General features: G+C 38.6%; 2 protein-coding genes across 6 annotated transcripts in view; one reads left to right on the top strand and one right to left on the bottom strand.

The window, feature by feature from the left end:
* Positions 1–1,881: 1,881 nt before the first annotated feature.
* On the bottom strand, positions 1,882–22,484 carry WARS1 (tryptophanyl-tRNA synthetase 1). 2 transcript variants are annotated; one of them, XM_051769585.1, is made up of 12 exons: positions 22,410–22,484; positions 21,731–21,753; positions 18,076–18,282; positions 16,974–17,181; positions 12,542–12,650; positions 11,955–12,074; positions 11,162–11,344; positions 9,747–9,847; positions 8,392–8,504; positions 7,183–7,356; positions 3,855–3,995; positions 1,882–2,338 (listed from the first exon to the last, which is right to left on the bottom strand). In XM_051769585.1, exons 3-12 carry the CDS (start codon positions 18,187–18,189, stop codon positions 2,180–2,182), a joined length of 1,422 nt encoding a protein of 473 aa, XP_051625545.1. In that variant the 5' UTR covers positions 18,190–18,282; positions 21,731–21,753; positions 22,410–22,484; the 3' UTR covers positions 1,882–2,179. The 2 variants fall into 2 exon arrangements, with proteins under 2 accessions (XP_051625545.1, XP_051625546.1); XM_051769586.1 differs by lacking the exon at positions 21,731–21,753 and having other exon boundaries at positions 22,410–22,464.
* A 150-nt stretch (positions 22,485–22,634) lies between these two features.
* Positions 22,635–24,352, top strand: part of WDR25 (WD repeat domain 25) — a 104,676-nt gene continuing 102,958 nt past the window's right edge. For all 4 annotated transcript variants that reach the window (XM_051769583.1, XM_051769582.1, XM_051769579.1 and 1 more), the window contains exon 1: positions 22,635–22,732. The gene's annotated coding sequence lies outside the window, so the exon portion shown is untranslated. The remainder of the gene's footprint in view (positions 22,733–24,352) is intronic.

Genomic DNA, 24,352 nt, shown 5'->3' with positions numbered 1-24,352 from the left:
AGAGTACTTGAAAACAATGCTTGTTCTGTAAACAAATACTAAATAGTTTTGCTATCACTTTCCTTTCTAGAACTTTCGAAACAGATTTTAATTGTTGTTATAAAATTAATCCATCTGCTTAGACTAGAGTACTGTTTCTCCTACAGCATATTTTCCTTTCCTGAATAACTAAACTAATTCTTAGTTAATGAAATAAATCTTGCAGGACAAATCTGCATATAATATTTTAAACAAGAAATTTGCATTATGAGTTCGTAAAAGCCCTTTTAAATTCAATTTAAGTCTTATCATTTATGTATGGCTTAAAGACAACAAAGAATAGACTGCAAGAATAGGAAGGTCATCATCAAAGTCTAAAGTAAAGAGTTAGTTTATTTAATACTGGATTTAAGAAGCTATTTTTTTCCCTAAGAATTGCTCCACTACTTTTAAAAAATATTTTTTTTTCTACTGGTTGTTAAGCCCTTGCTGGCATTGAGATGATTTGCATGTGAGTTATAAAGACAGTCTCTGTGAACCATTTTCATTAATACATTAAAGTCAATGGTATTAGTGATGCCAGCTCACACAAACTGTAAAGAAAAAGACAAAAGCTAAGCCTTGCTATTTTCAGCACAAGTTTGAAACTCATGCAATAGGACTACATTTGCCTTCCACTTCTGTCTTTCCTTGGTTCCTTGCACAAACATAAGTGAACAGGTTTACTTCATGTACACCTTGGCACTTCCATCTCAGCAAGGCAGGGTCACGCTGCAGAGGGTGTGTGCTGTGTGACAGAACCGCTGCTGCGGGGGAGGCAGCGGCACCAGCTCCGGGCAGCACAAACACCCAGCACGTTCTCAGGTACTAACAGCCTGATCCAAGGGCTACTGAGGTCAGTGAAAAGTCACATCCTTGAAACGTCTCCCTCAATTCAAGGGTAATCAGCTGCCTTCAAAGATCTGCAGTGAAATTAGAAGCTGCTTGTTTTTAGTTTTATTTTTTTTTTAGGAATACTACAGTCAATTTATGTTCACTATACTCCACCACAGAGAACCTTTTAAGTTGAAATCTTTGACACCTCATTGAAGTGCCTTCCTTGTATTTTTAAATGATTTACAAATACCGCACACCAATACCCACGTGTTATCTGCATTAAATAAAAATACCCTTGATTAGACTATTTCTGGGCTAGGAACTTTCTGTTCTATATAAATATAAGACAGATCTAACATTGCATTCAGCACCGAATATATCAAAACAAGCTAATAATTGGAAATTTTCTTCCATAAGTAGTACCAAAGAGATTTAAGTTCTTTTGAAGAAAGGATATAATTAAATATTACTTGAGGTATTTTAACAAAGTATATTTTCTCACTGCAATACATCCTAAAATAATTATCCCTCGTTTAAACAAGCGGGTGCAGAAAAAGAGAACAGACAGTACAAGAAGTATCCCTGTGTCCAGTGTCACTTAATTTTCAAAGCATGATTTAACACTTGGTATTTATAACTAGACACTAAAATTTGCATTTCTATACTATCATCCACCTGAGAATATGAAGGAACTTTGCAACCTCATGATAACCTCCTCTCTCCAGAGGCACTCAGATCAGTAAACAGCAGCAGAAACAAAAGCAAAGTGAGATTTCTGCAACTTGCCCAAAATCAAACGGGAACATAACAGCAGCATCTGTTCAACTCACAGATGTCCATTCTTTCTGTATTGATCCCACTTTGTAACACTAACTAGCTTTTTGTGTGCAGCATGTTCCCAGTAGCCGAAAAGAACATGCAGTCTAGTAAACCAAGGTACACAGTACAAAAGAAAATGGAGCTACTACTTATTGGTTTGAGATATGACCTCTTACTAACATATTTAAAACAATTTCCAAGTTAGCCTTTATCATCAAATGGAAATTTTATTTATATTTTCAACATGAAATACATTTAAATACAACGCTGTGCTGACATACATGCTTTTCTGCAAGACTGATCAATTGTCTTGTATATTCTGATTTTAAATAGGTACAATTTTAAACCTTTTCTGTACTTTGCTGTTCATGATAATTAACTCATTGAAAGCACTATTTATAACACTGATTACAGGCTGTACATAACTAGAGGGTCATGACATACAACAGAAGACAACAATTACTTGGTTTTGCATTATCAAGTGCTAAATTACATACACACTTCTTCAAAATTCAAAGGCTAGCTTCCGTGGAGTCATGAATTGCTTCACAACTTCATCTGTGACCTGCTTCCTTCTTTCTTGATGAGCTGCTATCAAGGGCTGCATTGTTTCAATAAGTACCTTCTTCAGCTCCCCTGTGAGCAATTCCCCACTGGTGTAGGCCTGTCAAGAAAGTGTTGGTGGCTAAATGTGGTGCTATTCACAAAAAGACTCAGTGACCAGTATTTCTTTAAAAGCCTCATACCAGCAAATACAGATTTGGGTGTCTTAAAAATAAACACATGCCTTAGAAGATTATGTGGTATCACTCTGAAGATGCAACTTGTAAAATTGCTTGCTGCCTTTGAAAAGATTAAGGCAGCTGGGCATTTTCGTAAGTTATTATACGGACTGAATAAGCTTCTTTCACAAGTTTAACTCGGAAATCCTGTAATTACTTGCAGGAAACTGCTTATTTTCCTCCCCAGAATCCCAGTTCAAATAAACAGTCACTCTGAGCTGTTTTTTGCAATGAGAGGTACAAATTCTTATATTTTTTTTCTCATTACATTTGGGTAAGAGATTAGATGTGATTGAAATATCCTTTTTACAGCAAAGACACTCAGAATCTGTTCACACCAACAGTCATATTCACAGCTGGGAATTCATTCCATTGCTGTGATACTGAAATGCTTTAGCTAGAAGCACAGACTAAGAGCTAGAAACCATGGCTGAGGCAGTTCAACTACAATTTGAAATGACAATAAACACGATAATCTTACATCCCCATGTCATCAAGTAATTTGTAATATCTATTCAAGGTGCTACTCAGCAACAGTAAAATATGTTAACCAGAATTAACTGAATTGCAATTTCACTGGTGTGGTTTTGGGCCTGAAAGCTTCCTCTGGTGCCTTAACTGAAACTGCTCCACTAATGCCACTAAAATCAGCGAGTTCATGTTTTCTAATCAGGTTTGAGGCACCACTGCAGTGAGCTGCAAGCTGTGGGCCAGGCTTTGTGCTCTGCAGCTCTCAACTTTGTTGCAGCTGTTCCTAGCAGGAGAAAGCTGATAAACCAGTGTGACATGGGTGTTATCTACTGCCTTCCAGAGAACACACATCACCTAGTATTGGTGAAGTGAAATGTCTTGCTATCAACCATGGGGACAGAAGTCTGCCAGACAGGTTTAAGGAAAATGCAACTCATATGAAGCAGTTTTTTCTTGGGATCAATGAATCAATTCCTCAGAGCTATTACATTTCCTATGATGATAAGAAAAAATAATAAACCAGCAAGCCTTAGACATGAGCTTTTCTAGTTTTGCTGAGTGCCTTGCAATACGGAACAGGCAGAGTGTATTATACAATTAAGTGAAGACTTATCCTAAGGTGGCCTAACTTGAAAGGTAGGGAAGATATTGTCCTATACAGTGTTGGAGATGCTTATGAAAATACTAGGTTTTTTTTTTTTTTTTTTTTTAAGAAGAGATAGATTGGCCTGTGAGAAAGAACATTGCAAACAAGCAAATACTAATATTGACGCTTGCGAGGGATAGAGAGAACAAGAATAACACCAGAATTACCTTCCTGGAGAAGGTTCACAGGAAGACTCAGTCACAGCTTTGTTGAGGGCTGAGGTTACAGCTTTGTTCTCATAGTAGGGAATGAACAGCACTATCTTCAATTTGGCTACTTACCTGCTTCAGTTGTTCGAGCCTGTCATCATCTTCCAGGAAGAATGTCAGGTACATAAAAGACACATCAACGTCACAGTTCCCTCCGTACTTCCTGTGCTCCTCAATAGTATCTCTGCCTCCAGAGAAGGCATGCTTGTTAATCTGAAACAATATGATGATGCTATGGTATAATTTCTATTAAATTCTGGATTACTTCACTGTAAACAGAGGTGTATCATGATCCTCCAGATTCTGTATTAAGGACTAACTGAAGGGTGAGTGGGACAAGATAATGCAGAGCCTCAGGACTGAAAAAAGGAAATCATCAGAACCCATCAGGGAAAAATGGCTACACACATATACCTCAGACTGAATAATCAGTACAAAAATGAAGTGAAAATTAAAAATAATCCACTCAAGATTCAGTCTAAAAAGTTTTAAGTCCCTTTCACTGAAGCTGTTGTCTGTTGGACAGAATTTGTGCTCGCAGGAAATGTACTTCATGTAAGAAAAGATATTTACTTCATCAAGAAATTAATTTTGAAAGGATGAAGGAGGCATGGAAAATTCTGAAGAAATCCTAGAGAGAACCTAATCTCCTCTTTTGCTATAAAAGGAAAGCAAGAGAAAGCAAAGATTACAAAACTCTGTCTAGAATGCCTAAAATCAGACCAATGCCCTATTGCTCAGCCTAAAAATGGAATACTTGCTGACATCCTGCCTCTCTTTTTAAGCAGTTTCCTATAGGCAGATGAACTGTACTGGTGAACAGATGTACTTGCTAATCCCATCCTCGGTAAATTCTGAGGACACCAGCCTATTTTATACATTTATACATAAGTAGAATTCTGAAGATGCTAATCTTCCTACAAATTCAAAGAGAATAAATTACTTAGAGGAGGGAAAAAAGTATTTTTTTGAACATATGCTGAGTTTTCATTTGGTTCTTGTATCTTTTGAGATAGCATAATCAACCTGCCAAGAAACACATTTGCATACGAAGTAGATTTTCTTTTTAGTTCTGGTATCTAGGAGCTGCTATATATTTACAATTTATGAATATTCCTACTATCTGTGTGACTGTCTAGTGATTTTTTGCACTTTTTTGAATCTCTCTAAACCACCATGTTACAGATGATGTCTTGTGGCAACAAATTACAATCAAAAATGATGCACTGATGAATATTTTAAGAAAGCAAACTGCCATCTGCCACATTACATCTATTCTTATGTTGTAGGACAGCCTGAATAGCTGTCTCAGCATCTATAAAACTAAGTTTTTACATACTGTTCTGAATTGACCTCTCTCCTTAGTAGATTTTGAGTCTGTATGAACTTTTTTCAATGTTCCTCATCTCTACAGTTTTTCCTCTCTATCAGGTGAAGGCACATTGTTGTTTTACACAAAATGTTTCTTATATTATTTCAAATTCATTTTTTTAACATATTCTGGCACCTACTGATTGACTGAGGGTTTCAATGAGTTACCTACAATACTTCACTGATTTTTTTGCATGGAATTTCCCTGAATGCTTGAATACATCTACAGATGTAGAAGCTAAATAGCACTTTCTAGGAAAACTAACAAGTAATTGAGCTGTAATTTGCTGATAGGTGGAATAAGAATAGTTTATTAAAATGTTGCCATTCATCTCCTTGGATTACCCAGAAGCTTCTCAGCCTTTCCCAATATACAGTAATTTTTCATCTTATATTACCTGTAAATTCAGAACTTACTTCATTACTTAGCAATGTACCAGTAACCTGAAAAATGCTGCACGCAGTAAATTTTTTTTATGCAGCAGTACCACCCTCTTTTCAACCTTCATCCATGACCAGAAGTCACCTTTCATACTCTATTTTTTTATTTATTTCCTGAAACAATATTTTGTATTTCACTCAAGCTCTATTTCCATAAAGACTTGTTTCTCATGGGCTTCAGAGGCTGAAATAAATCTCAGTTTGTCCTTCATTACTCAACAGTTTTCATCATGTTCACGATTTTTCTTTATACCTTTTATAATCTAAGTAGCTAGGATTATTTTGTTATTTTTTCAAGTAGTTTAAAGACAGTAGAATTAGGACTTATGAACTGGACATGAAGCATCTTGGATCTCTTTGCAGATTACAAGCTACTTGCCAGGAAAAAACACATGGAAGAACATTACCAATATTACCATTAACCATGTATTCTATATTCTGAAATCACAGCTTTTTTTTTAAAGCAACTCTGTAACTGTGCAAATAAACTGGAATTATTATAATCTTATAATCCAAACACATGAAGAACAACAATTCTTCAAAACAGTACTGTTTAATCAGTTTCTACCAAAGAGAATGAATCATTATAGATGGCTGTAGAAGAATCTGACCTATACACAGGTTTGTCAACCATAAAAGAACTAATCCAAGCCTCCCCAGAAGAAACTACATATACATCTTTTCTTCTTGTTTTGACAGTTATTTCATGTCTGGGTATCATGTCTATAAATCCTCTCCCAAAGACTCATTTTCCATTTCTTTAAATACCAAAACACAGATGAATCTTTTACAAACTAATCCTCTGACATCAGATAAGAGGGATCTTCCTTTGAACTAGAAAAGGCACTAGGAATACACTCAGATAGGAGAAAATATCCCTTCTAAAACTCAATTCAACATAATATTTATTTGTGAATTGGCAGAAGTAGATTCCCAAGCAGCAGGAAAGGTCTGACCTGTGTTGGAACTGACACTGTGCAAGGTTTGGTGCTCCCAGCATGGAGAGGAAGTCAAGAGAAAGAGTTGTTTATTAGGTTTACATTATGGCCCGTTAGATTTCAAAACTATGGCAACATAATATTTATATTAAGAGCAGGAGTCTCCACAGCTCTTATTCTTACACCACTGCTCTGCAGACACCAGAAAAACAAACATAATGTTTGTACTGTCAGACTAGCTGGCAAGGCAAAAGATCATATTTGATAGTCTAGCTAAATTTGCATAACTTGGCCAATTCCTGAAGATGCTTTGCCATGAAATCTATGGGAAAAAGGATTCAGATATGTTCAAATAAAACACTAAAAAATTGCTGTAACTGTGAGGACCACTGCAGGTAATGTCAGACAACTGGCAAGGACATCAAGGGAGTGTCAGGTAGAGAGAGCATTGTCTTTAGGAGCTGTGGGCCAAAATCTGCAGCACTTGTTTTGGATGAAACTGAAAACTATTTATATTTATACAGTAGCTGGAAACACGGTTTAGTGGTGGACTTGGCACTGTTAGGTTTATGGTTGAACCTAAATGATTCTATGACCACCACTCCTCTTTGTTATAAAGCACTGTGCTATCAGGTTTTGCAGGTCCTTACCTTTGTCTTGATTTGTTTGGGTGTATCAGTGAGGAAGATGGAGGAGTTTGGGTCACTAGCACTCATTTTGGTCTGGGCTCCTTGTAAGGCTGGGAAGAAGACTGAATGAAGTAAGGCTGGTTTAGGCTGTCCAATTCTAGGTGCTACATCCCGTGTCATTCTAAAATAAGGATCCTAAAACAATAAAAGCACAGAATAAAGTTGAAAAATATACTTTGAAAACTGATTAGTGCTGACTCATTCATGCCTTAAGAGGTGACGCCAAAAAAACAAAAACTGACCAAGCCATGAAATGTTTCAGAATCTACTTCCAATCCAGAGGAACAAAAAACAAAATTCCTTTTTTTTCTTTTCCACAGTTTTGCTGTACACTCTGATTCCCTCAAGTAATAGGCATGTTTACAAAGTTTTACATGAATTCAAATAGTTGTGGAAACTATGCTTAATATGCCTGGAGATGGATGCAGACTAAGATGGAAGCTTCCCCCCAAAGCATTTTAATAACCAGTAGAGAATCTGAAGTAAATCAGTGATGAAGCTGGCAGTGCTATGCTCTGTCACAGTGATGTGACTTAAATCAACTGTGATATTACTACATAATATTGTGGCTGGTGAATATGCTTACACCATCTTCCAGTGACTGTCCCTGTGACTAACACAGCTAAAGAGTCAGACAGTGCAGGATTTGACTCCTAGAAACAGAACTTACTAAAAGTAAAGACTCTATTACTGTCATTTGTGTCTGATGTTCTTCCAGATCTGAATTGTTAGGGTTTTGCAGCCTTTCTGGTAAACTATTTCAAAGCTTCCTTATTCTTACTGAGAGAAGGTTTTTCCCCATGGTTCAACAGAAATCTCTTATACTGCCAGTTGAGCTCATTCCATCTTGTCCTAGTTACTATGGAGATGGACAAAAGTTTCTTCCTACCACCATGTTAGTATGCTTTTGCATAGATGTTACTGTCTTTGCTTTCATAGATGTCAGTGTGAATTGAGTAGAGATCAAGAGATCCAAGAGTGGTAAAAAGTAGTAATGCATGATTGTTGTTAAGCCTTTGTCTTCTCATCTTTTAGATCTTCCAGTTTCTATCCCAGAAAGGTGCTTGCAGGAATGTTTTACAGATGCTTTGAGATATCACCAGGAAGCTTCAGTGGTACATTACAAAACCAAATTAATGAAAACCTAATCAAGTAATATGGTTTTCTTACCTGATCGATAGCACAGGGGATAAGACACTGAATGTTCTCCTTGCCATTGAAGATCTGTGGAAATGATGAACTGAAGGATGGGGCAGCTTGAATAGCAGGAAAGCTGATCTTACCTAGAAAACAGCATGTTTGGAAAAGCTAATCAGCCAACATAAGCTGTGATAAATACAGAGAGCTTTTTGAAATATGTAAAATGCACAAGTGAACCATCTGGATACTCACTTGAAGACCAAGATCTATCTTTATCAACCAATGTTGCCTTATATGAGGAAACTTTCTCCTCTTTACCTTTTGTGATGTCAACAAACCTTCAACTGACATAGAAACCAATGACAAAAGGCAAGATGTGACCACAAAGATTTCAGAAATAGTTCATCACTGCATACTCTCTTCATCATTGAACTATCTACCCTTTCCAGAAATACAATTGACTATGCCATCACTCAGACCTGCTTTTTTTTCCTCTTTGTGAGAGAATGGTTACAGTCACTTATCAGGCAAGCTTCCCTCTAAGACCTTAGAATCATTGCTATATTCACATTGGACTCAGGAAGCATCTCAGATGTGTCTAGTTTTCTTTTTTATACAGTGCTTAATCACAGAATGGTCAATAACCTTCCCTGAACAAAATCCTGTCAGAAGAGAGAGCAAATAGCAGACTTTACAAACATGTAATGAAGTCATTATCACGATACCAACTTTTATGAGAACTGTTAAAACAAGTAGAAATCTCATCCTTGGTTACAGGGAAGGCTGAAAAGCTGTCACTGGCATAACTACTGAACAAAAATGATGTTAGTGCTCAGGAACACCAAGGATTCAACTACATCTTTACATAGAATCTTTTTTTTTTTGCCAAAGTGACAGAATTCCATAATTGTAGTGAAGCAAATGGAAGACAGCAGTTACCCAGCACCTTGATAATTAGGCTTTTCAGTGCTCCCTAGCACTTTTTCATCTATGTATATGCCTATGTGTATTAACGAAACTTTTTCTGAAAAACTGGCATAGAAATTTCTAGGAGACATAACTGACTACAGTTGCAGTCACTGTAACAAAAACCAAAAAAGAAAAAGTAGCTCTCTATTTCAAACCCTTCAACATCAGTATTTTGTACTTTGCTGTTACTAAGGCCAAAAAGGTAAATATCATGCTAGAAATTTCACTGTAAAGATTTTCTATTCTGAAGGAACCACAATAATATCATAGAATCAGAATCAGCCTAGAAACATGATCTTCTTGCTTTTTCTGCCTCTTTCATGAATGCAGTACTAATCTCCTTAAACTATTACTTAAAATAGCTCCATCAAAAGTGAAAGTAAGCATTGCTTCTTGTAACTCATTTGATTTCCTACCAATGCAATCACTGTCTGTAAAGCCAAAGATTCCTTTCACTTGGTTAAAGGTAACATGCTTCTGAACCTTGACAATGTTTTTGTAGAATCCAGGACTTGTCCTATGAAAAAAAAGTGGAAAAATAAAATGAGAAGAGCAAAAAAGTGGATGTAGAAACTTTGAGTGCAAAAGATGAGAATGTCAAAAAACCAGCAGGATTAAATCTCATAGTTTCAGAATTTTTGTGGCCCATTAAGATAATAATTAGAGAATTTTTTACAAACAGGAATTTTAACCCTTGAAAGTTTTAATTTGCTCTTTCCTTTCCCCAACATTTACTACAAATATTTTTTTCATGAGTAACTGTCTAAATCCAGAAATATTTAGATTTGGAAATGGTGCCAAAATGCCTCAGAGCCTGAAGTTTACTTATGCTTCTCTGTGAACTCAGGGAACTTAAAGAGATCATGTCTTCTGTGTTGCTTGGTATCCTCAGTGTGTATCCCATACAGGACACTGCTGCTGCCTGAAGGAATGGTAACTCAAATCTTCCAGATTCTAATTTTCTACAGGATAAGTTCCCTGGTTGGACTTTCTCTGTCACTAAACACAGCAGCAGCATTTCCAAATCAAAAGTAGCTCTACAACTTCTTCCTTTTTAACTTCTGTTGAGGAGCTGAAGAAACAGCAGTTCTCCCCTGCCCTCCTTCAGCCACTGGGTCAAGTGTTAAAGCAACTTTGCTAAGACAGGAAACTCAGGGGGGGTGAAGACGCAAAACTGCTTTGTAGGTTCCACGTTCTGGTGCTGTACATTACACAGCTTGTCTCTAAAACATATATTCTCTCATCCAAGTCTTTAAGGAAGCTCATCACCCCACATGGAAGAGCAAAGCCCACAGACTCAGTTCTGAACTCTGCCATAAAATTTCTTCCTTCTGAGATGGCAGTGTTCAATAACAATTTATTTTTCTTAAGTCTTCTTTAAACTTTACTGAATGATCTTTCATGCTGTATTATTAAAATAGTTGACCACAACAAGTTGTTGCAATGCCTTCTGTTAATGCAGATAAAGTGTAAATGCACCTGAAGGATTTTGATGCCATCTTACAAAAAAAAAAAACACCAACCAAACAACAATCTGGAAGTTTCTTGGTGGTTTAGGTATTTTCACTTTAACTGGTTTAATATATTTTTCATAATTTAAGCACTGCACACACAAGTATTTGTTCATATGTTATTCAGGAGAATGACAATAGTACGTATAAAAAGTTAAGACAGCAGAAAAAATAATATGTTTCTATTTTAAGTGTCATAACACTTGCCTTGAAGTTTTCAAATTTAGACACATTTATTAAAACACTGCCAGCTGTCAGTCGGAGAGAAAATCCAGACATCTTTTTTTTCATTACAGTTCCCTAAAGAAATTTATACTTACCCTAAATAGTCTAAATCCGAAAATATAAACGTTTTATTGATGTCAAAACCACAGGCGATGATGTCTTTTGCATTTTCTTTAGCATATTCATATGCTTTCTCAACTGTCATGTCCTTCCAAAGGTATTTCTCATCATCAGTTAACTGTATAACTAAGGGAACATCAAATACTTCTTGCAGCCACCTAATAGAAGAAGAGAGATGTTATCTCAAAATAAGTCAATATGAAGATGTAAGTCACACAGATAAAACGTTTTTATATATTTAAACAAAAAATATATGAAGAGATCTGATTCTCTTTCCTTTGTATGCATATGCAACTATGTTTATGTGAGCAGATGAAACATTTTATAGAGATTATAATGACATTTTACCTGGAAAAAAGCCTCACACTTATTGTTTCCTGCACATATGACAGCAGTCACCAGTTGTCATGGAACCAAAATTCAAAAAGGCTTTAGCTTTTTGAGCCCCATGTCTCTCTGTCCTGCTGCTGCAGGCACCACACACATTACAGAGTAATGTTACTGAGTCTCATCATCATCTTGTTTTTAAGAACAACAAAAATTCTAAGGAGTGCCATGGGGCTAAGGGAACAAGGAAAATGGCTGTATGGTGATGCAGGGATTATGATCACTTTAGTGAAAAAGTAAGACTAAATTGAGTTCATTAATATTCACCTCACATAATCAGATCTCCTTGCAATGTATCCTTTTGGCAGTTTCCTAAACCATGTTCAATGTTTTCTTCAGAAAAAAATGCTTTGATTAATACAAATGGTAGAAATGGCTTACTTTGTGAACATAAATGGGATAAGATGACCAACATGCATTGCCTGAGAGGATGGCCCTCTGCCTGTATAGAGGTAAAAGGACTTCTTATTTTCATAAGCATCGAGTATTTGGTCCATATCTCTAAAGAGGGAACAGAGAAAAAGCAATACAACTGTTTAGGAAGAAACATCCACAGCAAAAAGCTTCTACTCAAAATCTGAGTGCTTTCAAAGCCAAACAATTTTATAAATAAAATATAGCATGTGGAGTGTCCTAGAAATAAAGTTCAAGTTTCCTCACTTTTAATTTCAGAAAAGCATTGTCTCCTTCAGTCCCCACAGCGAAAAAAAAGCCCTCAAAGAAAAATTGAATTAAAAATTAAAATTTAATGTTGGAAATTAAAATGAAAATTGCACAAGTTTTAAAATTACTTCATTGGATAATAACCTCTAAGGCCTAGTAAAACAGCTAGGAATCATTTCCCAGATAGGTTCAAACAACCAGCTTGGCTGACCTCTGGTGGAGGCTGTGCCCCAAATCATGCTTATGCACTTATCTGAAATGTGCTACCTGCCACAGGCCAAAATTTTAATACAAGAAAAACTTACCTGTGAGAAAAAAAGATTCCTCTACGTAGAAAGTGGTGAGGTTTTTGCCCAGTAGCTCTTTCTATTCGATTGATCAGATCTGTGTCGATTTTACTGCTGCCAAATCGAACTATAATCATAAAATGTTAAAAAAAAAATAAAAATAAGCACAGCATCGCTACAGATTTTGGATTACCAATGGCATACCAATGCAGGTTAAGTTAAAAACACATCTCCTTCTTCAAGTCTCAGGTAAAATGGCTAGATTTTCCTGACTCTTGCCTGAAGTCCCAACAGACATCTCCAGTACTAACTCTATGCTAGGAGGCCCAGTCCATTCACATGTAATATTGCTCCACCCATGAATTATTACAATTGTAATCTCCTTACAGCAGAAGTATTGATATTCCAAGCAAAAAACCACGCTAAAGAAACACATTTAGGTCAATAACTTGGCCTCTCTAAGCCACAGGATGAAAATGCCTTTGAGGCTCTGAATATTTTTCTCTTGACGTCTAAATTTTCTGCTCAGACCACATGGTCTTTCACTTCCCAACCCCAAACCCTTCTGCAAACTCAATTCTTCTTTAATATGTATATGATTACAGACACTGGTCCCCTCAAGAGGCTTGCAAAGGTAGTGCCTAATGCTCTTCATGGCAATCAAGTAAGACAACTTGGTGGTTAAGGAAAGGCTGTGATAGAGTGAAATAGCAGTATTTTTCCTATTCTCAATAATTCTTGGACTGTAATAAGCAGGTCAATGTTCTATGACTTAGACTTGTTGAAAAAAATCCATACAAAAATCTACTCTTTGCTACTATTCTGCTCTAGTCAGCATCAGAACTATTCAACATTGCACTAATAATTATTGGAAATGCCAAAGTATTTAAGAGAACAAAACAGAGACTCTGGATGTAAAGATGAATCTTTTATGTACCAAATACCCAGATCCACCTATTCCAACTACCTTATTAAAGAGAGATTACATTAGCAAATTTCATGGTTATAAGACACATGTCTGCATGGAAGAAGCAGTTCCTCTCCTACACTCTGGCTGAAAATGGGGATGTGTGTTTAAATGTGTTATGTGAACTGGTTTTTGTTTTGTTATTTAAACTATTCACTGCAGCCTTTCACAAACAAAAATCAGAAATCCACACTGAAAGACTGACTCAGTCTTGACAGAGAAGAGTGGTGATGCATCTAATTTGGAGATCAACTTGGACATAAGCATTTCTGCTGTTCCAGACCCTCTATGCCTGTTTCAATTTATTTGAGAAGTACTTGTTATTACAAGGCTTTGTATATAGTCATTAAACTTGAAGTTAGTAGGAATTAATTACTAAATGCGAGGTAAAATTAGGCATATTATCACAGAACCATTGAATGGTTTGTGTTGGAATGGACCAGAGAAGTTGTGGATGCCCCATTCCTGGAAGCCTTCAAGCCCAGGCTGGATGGGGCTTTGAGCAACTTGGTCTAGTGGAAGGTGTCCCTGCCCACATCAGGGAGGCTAGAAATGATCTTTAAGGTCCCTTCCAACACAAACCATTCTGTGATTGTATAACCTTTGAAGGCCATCTAGTCCAACCTCCAACCTTCCACTAGATCAGGTTGTGCAAAGCCTCATCCAGTCTGGCTTTGAACACTTCCACGGATGGGGTTTCTCTGTGCAACCTGCTTCTCTCTGCATAGCTTCTCTGTGCAATCTGTGTCAGTGCCTCACCACTCCCACAGTAATGGATTTCTTCCCAATATCTAACCTTTTTCAGTTTGAAACCACTTCCCTTTGTCCTGTCACTCCAAGCACTTGTAAACAGTCCCTCTCCATCTCTCTTGTAGCCCCTTTTGGTACTAGAAGGGGTTATAAGGTCTCCTTGGAGCCTTCTCCAGGCTGAACAACCCCAACTCTCTCAGCCTGTCTTCACAGAATTGGTGCTCCAGCCCTCTGATCAGCCCTGCTCCACAGGTCCATGTCTTTCCTATGCTGAGGGCTCCAGAGCTGGATGCAGTACCCCAGGTAGAGTCTCAGAAGGAGCAGAGTCACCTCCCTCGACCTCCTGGCCACGCTGCTTTTGATGTAGCCCAGGATGCTGTTGAGCTTTCTAGGCTGCAAGTGCACAGCGCCAGGTCACGTCCAGCTTTTCATCTACCAACACCCTCAAATCCTTTTCCTCAGGACTGCTCTCAATTCATTCTTTACCCAGCCTGTATTTGTGCTTGGGATTGCCCCCACTCAGGTGCAAGGGCCTTACACGTGGCTGCATTGAACCTCAAAAGGTTCACACGGACCCACTTCTCAAAATTGTCCAGCACCCTCTGGATGGCATCCTGTCCCTCAGGTGTGTCAACCATACCACTCATCATGGTGTCTACAGCATTATGCAATGGGAAACAAGTTCCTGCTTACAACTTTTCATTCACTGCAGGTGAGTCAAGCAGGATATCATAAAAGGGAAGCACTGGCTCATCCACGGAGCCATTAAAATAAATGTCACTAAAAAACATAAATGTTGATACGTGATTCAGCAAAGACAACTTTAATCCCTATGTTTTTTGAGTGTTAACATATCTGCTTCTCCTAAGTAAGCCTTAATTACTGAGTGAAGTTCTTCCTATCAAATAAAATGTGTTACAAAATGGAAAAAATAATTATAATCTGGATGAATACTAAAAAGAGACCGAATGAGCATGAAAATGTTTGATTCAGCACAACGGCAACTGTGCTAAGAGGCTAATCTTACAGAAACAGAAAACATGAGAATATACCAGATTAACTGGGACTAGGCATCCTAGAAATCTTTGCATACTGTTGTAAAGAGTGATTAAAAGCTCTCTGATATATAGAACATTCAACTGGAAATGCCTAAATAACTTTATTAAACATTCCCAGATTGCACAACTTCCTTTTCTTTGCCCATCTTCATCTTTCCTGTTAAGAAAATGGGTAGTTTTTCCTGACCTATTTCATCCTATTTGAATGTTCAAAACATTTTAGGCTCTCTATTCACAAAGAATCTGCCTTCCTAAATAGCTTTATGAATAACAAGCAGCAACTCCTTCACTTCGCTAAGTGGCTAGGCTAGCATTCTACTCTCAAAAATTTCCAACACATCACTTAGAAGAAGCAAAACGACTCATCTACCAAATTCACCAAATTAGCAAAAAATGAGTAAAAACCCTTTAGGTTCACCTACCACTCTAGGGAATATCAAAATACATATACACAGCTAAAAAAGAGCATGAACTGATTTACCGTGAAGTAACGATGGCCATTTGCAGGATGATCGTGAGATTGTGCCAACACAAGTATTCTACTCTTATTCCTTTTCTAAAGGACTCAGAACCCTTCTCCCAAGAAAACAAATCCCCTTCTCTGTAACTCCTTTGCACGTAGCAAGATGATGACAGATCTCGCCCACTTCTAGATTCTAATAATTATATTTTTTTATCTCTCTCCCACTAGTCTATATTTTTCTTTGCACACTTTTCCCTTTCCAAATTTTTCTTTCTCCTGTTACCTTCTGCAGACTAAGCCAATATGCACATACATTTGATATGATCTTACAATAAACATCAGTTAAAGGAATGCTGACACAAGCAACTGTGCTTCCAAAAGCAAATATATGGTTACTGCCACATAAGGGTGTATGCTCTGTTGTCAGAAACAAGCTACTAAGCAGACCTCAGCAATGTACAACTGAGGTACTAAATGTGAATTGAAAATTGACAATAATAAAAAAAAAGGAAAAATAGAAAAAATAATGAATAGCTCTCTCACTTTTTTCTATGCTAGACTCAAACAAGCTATTAAAACAGCAAACTGTAAAACCAATGAGGAAATTAACTAAACCTCTTTTTCTTAAATTACAAAACTTTGCAAGTTTTGTAACACTCCTGTCTACAACATTTTCCATTACAGTGTGTTTTTGAATGAGCTGCAACTCCTCCATTCCAGCCAGCACTTGGCTGCATGCTAGTGTGTCTTCTGAAGAAGTCATTATACTTAATAAACTTCTGCATTAGTTTTGGATCATTCCTGCATTCCCTAATTCATAAGGGATATGAAGAGATGGCAGAAAGAATCCTACAGCCTGGCTGAAATGATCTAGGCTCTAGCTCTTCTGCACCACAGCCACTGAAGATGCAGATACTCAGTCACAGTGTCTTCATTAACACAACTTCTAATAATAGTCCTTATGCCAAAAATCCAACTGCAAGTAAAACATTATTTTGAACTCGAAAGTTCTTTGCAAAGTTTTTAAGGCCTTCATAGGAAATCCCACCTAGGACATTTTCATCTTCTACAGCAAATTCTTGAGACATGGGAATGCTAAGATTAGACATAAATTAAATGTTACCTATGATGGTATTGATCAGGATGCTGTTTCTGTGGTCATTAGGATCACTTTACATAAATTCCTTAGTAGCAGTGAAGGAAGAGTTATACCTATGAGCTTGTCATAATCCACGCCTTTAGCGTTTGACGTCTGCACATTCCAGGGATCTACCAAATCCTCATCCTCTTCTTTAGTTGTACCATTGTTTATTAATACAAGATCCTTTGGAGGCAAGCCTGCCTGATAATCTTGTCCTGTTGTTGTTTTATATGACAGTTTTAATGATAATAGCATCCTTACTGCTGCATCAATTTCATCCTGAATAAAGGAAAAAAAAACAACTGCTTACCATACTTAAAATAGACAATTATATTAATATCTTAACCTTTCAAAATCCTGCATCCATGCTTTGACTTGAATTGCATCACTCACAAACTCTAAGCCTTTATTTAAATGTTTTCATCTTAACATTTTAAGCATAAACTTGTAAGATATTTAAATAAAATATAAATTATTATCTAATTTACTTTACAATGCTTTTAGTGGCTCACCTGGAAATAATTTATTCATTACAATTCATTGACAGATTTGAAGACAAACTCGAACAAAAAGTTATGATTATGACCCTTCTAATATAAAGGTACTGTAAAATCTCATGCAAACAATAAACAGAGCAACACTTTATTTGACTCCCACTTCTCAAGGCTTACTCCCTCAGGCAATAACACTAAGAGAGCCCGTATTAAAACTGAGCTCTCTTTGCCAACACAGTGAGGACAGAATAAGGAACTTAAAAGTAATGGCAAATTACTAAATTTAAGGGAGATTAACCAGAGACTGTCAGTGCAGTTACAGGAAGACATATTTGCTGATGCTTACAATAATGCTTGGAGAAAAAGATTTGCATGAAGCATCTAAAACCAGGGAAGAATGGAAGTAATATAAATTTACTTGGATCCTGTCACATAGCATGGCAACTGGCTGAAGCAGACTTCTAAGCCTATGTTCTTACTAGAAGAGTAAAAACTTTGCTCGTGCTCATGACTACCTTGCTCCAGGTATGCCACAGTTCACGAAATGGACATAAATAATTTTTAACACAATTTTTCTTATCACAGTGCAAAATAGATCTCAGAACAATCATATTCTTCAACACTCAAAGACAGACCTGAACTGAAAAAGAATAGGTTCAAAACATGAAATTGAAAATACCTTTGGTGCTTTTCCTGCTTTCAATGCTCTGACTTTCTCTCCTTGTTCAGTTACTCTTTCAAACAGCTGAAGAGGACTCAGAGACTTCAAATCACAGTTCAGACTATCAGCCATTGTGCCAGACTGCACAAAGATCTGTTTAGTTACAACTAAATTTATCCAATTCTTTGGCTTGTAGATTCAAAACAGCAGCAACAACAAGGAGAACTGTAGGGTAAAAAGCATTGTGTTTTATTCTTTTGTGTAAGTCTTGAAGATTAGATGAGCAGAATAAGAGTATAAACACTATACTGACCCCATACCAAATTCTATTCACATCGAATTGATAAATGTGGAGATATTAACACAATGAGCTTCAGTTTCATACAGAAATGGACTGAGACTAACAGGAGTAACAAATAAATTTAGAGATCACTGTTCATGTTGTTTGTCTACATATTTAACACCAGAACACCTTTTCAAAGTCAAATTCCTGGCAAAAGAAAAAGTAATTGAATATATGTACTATCCAGAGCAACCCAGAACAATTGGTAGAGGTTATCTGATTCCTGATTAGTTAATGTTCCTGCACTGATACCCTGTCAAATTCTGAATGATGAGACTTTTATAGCTATGATACAGAATTTTGTCTTAGTATATGTAATAGAGTACTTCAGCCCAAAGAAGGATATACAAGAGAAAAGCTTAGTCATCTTCTTTATAGCCTTCCTGCACAGGTTACAAACACAGTGATGATTAGTGAGAAATGCTGCTTTCTAAAGAATCCTTGGGTCAGTAACAGGCTGTAAATTTGCAGAACTATGTGCTTCTCAGAAATACTCAGGAAAAATAATAGAAGGCTTAAAATGAGGTGTTGGATGAGACTAATAACACAGCAGTCCTCCTATGTCCAACATATTCCTTGATCACTGCAGCTTCCTACCACAGAGCGTGCCCATGCCTCCATAAACAGGTTTCTCTCGCAGACTAACAACTATAATGTTCTATATATTAACAATAACATCATCTGAAAGTTTCTTAGCAGTCTATTAGTTACCAGTGACTGTGACTTTGCAGAACTACAACTGCATAGTTTACAGTAGACTAACACAGTAAAATAATGCCATTAAAATGTTAGATAAGCATAGTTTCTATTACTAAATGCATTAAAATTATTTTCACTCTACAGCAGAAAAGTCTTGGTCTTTAGCTTATCAGTTATCTTCTAAAATGTTATAAATAAACTCTGCTGTACTTAATTTTAAAGAATACATTGAACACCTCTTAGTAATTAGCAAGTCAGGAAACCCCTGGAACATGGATTGCATTGAATTACCTTATACCTTACTACATATACCTCCCATAAAGGTGTCACAGCAATTAATGGTATCGCAGCAATTTCTCCCTCTGATTTTTCTGAAATTATAAATTGTCTTCAGACAACCTCTGAAAAAAGCCCAGAGTTTTATTTATGTCTAACAACTCTGGTGAACCTGTTATCAACCTGCCACATGTGAACACTCATTTCAACTGCAGAGGCGTAATTCCTTATTTTAAAAACCCTTATTTTCAAAAGTTATTCATGCTCAGCAGATCTCTATACAAAATAATGAGGTCTTTAGAACTATATAGGCTCTGAATATTCTTTTGGTAAAAATTCAAGCATCGTGCTGCTTAAATATTGAGAACTGAGGACAAACAAGCATTAACTTGAAACGGGAAGGGAGTTTTTATGGTTGTGGTTATAGTGAGCTTGTCATATTTACATAGAAGAAAATTAGTGTTAGGAATATGTAAGGAGGACACCATCTGTCAGAAAAATAACACTGTAAGTGGAACTGCAACTATCTTGAATCCATTCAGGAAGAACATACCACAGTAACAAGGTACACAGGGAAGCATCATAAAACCTGTGGCTGTTAAAACGAGGTAACAGGAAAAAAAAAAGAAACAGAAGCCTGTAATAGTTGCTTTAGCTGTTCCACTGTATTTCAAAGCCTTCCTTCTACAAAATAATCAGCCTAATCACAACCTTGGTTATATTTACACAGCATATATTTAAACTGCCACTGTAAAAAGCCCTTCAGCTGCCTAGTAAACTTAGGAAGGTCAATTTGGTAACTTGCTGGTTATCAAAAAAAACCCCTATGATTAAGGCTTTGTTTGTCAGTCAGTTGCAATATTCCCATATTTCAGTTTCAGCTGAATATCCTGAGAAAACTGAGAAGTGTATACATCCACTTGCTAATGTGATTTACTTAGTCTATTAACTCTGATGCCATATTTAGATTACATAATTGACTAAAATAAGACTAATGTGTCACCAGTAATACTTAAATTTTTAACCTAATCTCAATCCCTTCAAGCTTGACTTTTTGCAGTTTGACAGTGTAATTAAAAAAAAACTAATTTGAAGCAGATCAAACAATTCTTTGATGCATTCCTACAGTTTAATAACTTTTTATATTTGGATATAAGTGCTTTCCATTTTTTCATAGGTACAAGATATTTAAGTGGAAAAGAAAGTGTAGAATAAACACATATTAGAAAATATTTAGGAAGATTAACACACACCCTTTCTGTACAAACATGCCAGTTATATTTACTTCAAATTTTAAAAAATAGAAAATATATAAAAAAGAATTTTCTTTGGCCTAGAACAGATTGTGATTTGGTGTTTTAACTTAATCCCTGAAAGGACATTGCTACTGATAGATTGCTTTCACTCAGAAAGGCTGAAATGAAAGGCTTTCACTCAGAAAAGCTGAGACTGAGTACATATACTGGAAAGCATTAACCAGAAAGAACCCTTTAAAATGTTTGGAACATTATGGATTTAAGATGAGCAAAGAATCTCAAATGAAGATGCATTTTCATCAGAAAGTAACAAAAGTAATCTAGTTGCTGCAAGAAGATACGAAGATATTATGACTATAAAATGCAAAACACATTGACTGCTATATAAAAGTTATCTCTATTTACCTTGGTACTGCCCCTATTCAAGCCAGGAATTCAGTAATGCCCATCACAGGTCTTTATCTTTTGAAATTCATAAATGCAACTGTGAATCATTTAAAAAATGTTTGGATATCCAGCATTTTATCAGGAATTTTTTCCTCACTTTCTTATTGATATTATGAAAACTAAAAGTCCTGGACACATCAGATACCATGGGCAAACAGATCTGGAGTAAAAAAATGGTACATGGGAATTTGAGAATGGGCTATTAGGATATTTGGGACCAGGATCCAAAATGAACTTAAAAGCCTCAGTTTCATGGTGTGAACTTGAAAGCCAAGATTTGTGTGCCTTGTCTACCTGTGCAATGCAGGTAATCTGTAATGGGTACGGCTCCTATGGCCATTTCAGAACATTAAACCGTTGTGAGACAAAGCTCAAAAATAATCCTTGGCAAAGTTATCAGAGAAGTGCTCTCTGTCCCACCAAATGACCATCACAGACCTACAATCATTTTCACTGTTTGCAATCTGATTTGGTAAGTTAGAGACCCGAGAATTAAAGAGCAGGGTTTCATGTTATGTTAAGAAGAGCTCTTTCGTGACAAACATCCTATGAAGGTACAGCAAGACTTCCAAAGACAATAGTAACACAGTAGTCCACAAAAAGCTTTCATAAGCAAATGAAAGAATGTGGAAGTAAGTATAACAGCACTTACATTCCTGGAAACTGTTTTGCCTCCTGCAAATAAAACAAAAAAGTGAAATTAAAGTAGATAGTATCCACACAGAAACACACCTTGAGAAGTACTCCAACAGAGGCTGCATTTTATAGAAGACCTACCTTCCCAGTCATGACAGACACCCATGAAAATATGAAACTATAGTGAAAGAGTGTAAGATGATTCCCCAAGATGACAAGAGGACCGCTCAACCCTTGTCAGCTGAAGAAAGTCCACTGTGAATCTTTACTATACACCAGCTGTTATGAGCGAAGCTGTCTGCCCCAAATCACCCAGCACGCCAGCGTTCCCTGAGCCCTGCAGTATTCCCTGCCACACCCTGCCCGGCCAGGGCCGGCTCTGCCCTTCTCGCGGTGGGACTCATTTTCCTGCGGCCTGGACATCTCACCCTGTCCTTTTCTTCCCAGGGCATTTTGTCCTGACGCGTTGGCGATGTAGCCCCGGAGGCCGCAGGGAGTAGAGGAAAAGCCCTCCAGCCCATCCACGCCTCGCACAGGGAGGGAGGGAACGTGCCCAGCAGAGACCTCTCGCGCCCAGCGCCTCGCACCGCTCACGGGGGCGGCAGTGACTGCCCAGCCAGCCCCCCTCCCGCTCGCGAGAGTCCATCCCCGCGGCCCCATCCCATCATATCCCATTCCCTCCCGTCCCTCCTCACCCTCTGCTCCTCGCTCTCCACCATTGCATCACCCCCACGCCGGCACGGCCACCACGCCTCCCGGCTGGGAAACACATCCCCCCGGAACCATTGCCTCCCACAGCCCTCTGTCCTCCTCCAGCCCCCAGCCCAAGGAAGAGCTCTCCCCGCCGCTCGCAGCGGTGGAAGAAGGGCTCCTGTGCGCTCAGTGAGCCGCGGCTTCACCCCCGCACTTCCCAGCGAGCGGGCCTGGCGTGGGGGATACGGCGCTCGGAACTGATTGAGTGGGGCTCCTTGTTTCCACCCGGCGCGCCTTTAAAAGCTGCGCGGCGGCGGCCCTTCAGGTGAGTTGTGGGCGCGGCGGCGGCGGGAGCGGAGGGTCCCACGGGGACGGGAGCTGTTCCTGCCCGGAGCGGTACCGGGATGGAGCTGTCCCGATATCGGGCTCTCCCGGCCCCACGAGTGGCCTCGGCGCCCGGGGCTGCGGGGAGAGCGGGCGCGCGCGTGTGTGCAGAGGTTACGACTCCACGGGAGAGCGCAAGGAGGCGGCCTCGGTGCCCAGACCCGCTGCCTCGGGCAGGGCTGCTCCGGGGACACCGGGGTGGGGTGGGGGGGCCGGGTGGTGTTCACGGAAGCACAGAGTCGTTACGGCTGGAAGGGATTTCTGGAGATCATCCAGTCCAGTCCCCCCCGCCAAGGCAGGGTCACCTGAGCAGGTGACGCAGGAACGCGTGCAAGTGGCTTTGGAATGTCTCCGGAGAGGGAGACTCCACGACCTCCCCGGGCAGCCTGTTCCAGTGCTCTGCCACCCTCAATGTAAAGAAGTTCTTCCTCGTGTTGAGATGAAAGTTCTTGTGTTTTATGGCCATTGCTCCTCGCCCTGTCTCTGGGCACCACTGAAAAGAGCCTGACACCATCCTCTTGGAACCCACCTTTGAGATATTTATGTGCGTTAACGAGATCCTCTCTCAGTCTCCAGACTAAAAAGGCCCATCTCCTGCAGTCTCTCCTCATAAGGGAGACGCTTCAGACCCCTCATCATCTTTGTGGCTTCCGCTGGGCCCTCTCCGGTACTTTGTTCTTCCCCTCGGGGGGCCGTGGGGCATCGGGAGGGAGGGAGCAGCCCGGAGGGGGCGGCGGTGCCTCCCGTGTGACCGCACCGGGGCCGGCGGGAGGGACCTGCGGTGCTGCCTCTGCTCCCGTGTCACAGCATCCGCGATCGCTCAGTGGGTGTGGGGCGTTGTGCGTGACAGACTGAACGCTCCTTGGTTCAATGTGTTCAGGGAAATTAGCCGTGTGGAAATTAAAACTGAAATTCTATAAACTTCTCTAATTATTAGCTCAACACATTGTAAATCGTATATCGTTAATAAATTCACAGTCTAGTTACAGTGTTTCTGATCAAGTACCTTGTGGTTTCCATCTCCCCCCTCCCCCCGTTTTTCTTTAGTTAGCACAAGGTAAGAAACTTTGGGTGGTGTTGCTTTAAAAGCAGATGTTGATGGGAAGTCTTTAGATGAGAGAAGTGCTTTGGTTTTACAAAAGTACTGACTCCTATGGGTGATGTGTGTGGTGGGATGGATTTGTGCTGGCCAGATGTAATGGGACAGTTTCTTTCCAGTATCTCATGGGAAATGTTTTTAACCTGGTGTTTGCCCGGCACTATGGTGCACTTACTTCTGAATCTCAGCTTGAGGTTTTTTGTGTTAAAACAAATAAAGTAGCTTTGCAAGTCTAACGCAATCCACTTGTGTATCTTAGTTTATAGCTTTTAGCCAGAGGTCAACTTCTTACTGTATTTGTTCTTTGGAAATGGTGCATTTGGCTGGGCCCTGTTTTTAGCACTGCAGTATAAACAGTAACCACTCAATACAGTTATTCAAAGCTGCTATTTATTTGATGTTTCAATTTACTGCTAAAACCTTCAATTTACCGTTTTTGAATTGATTTTTTAGTTAAGTTTA

This window comes from Manacus candei, unplaced genomic scaffold (assembly GCF_025592945.1).
Source record: "Manacus candei isolate 608988 ecotype Guabito, Panama unplaced genomic scaffold, ASM2559294v1 h1tg000109l, whole genome shotgun sequence".
Taxonomy (NCBI): Eukaryota; Metazoa; Chordata; class Aves; order Passeriformes; family Pipridae; genus Manacus; species Manacus candei.
Note: the sequence above shows the minus strand (reverse complement) of the source record. Positions and strands in the feature narration are given on the sequence as shown.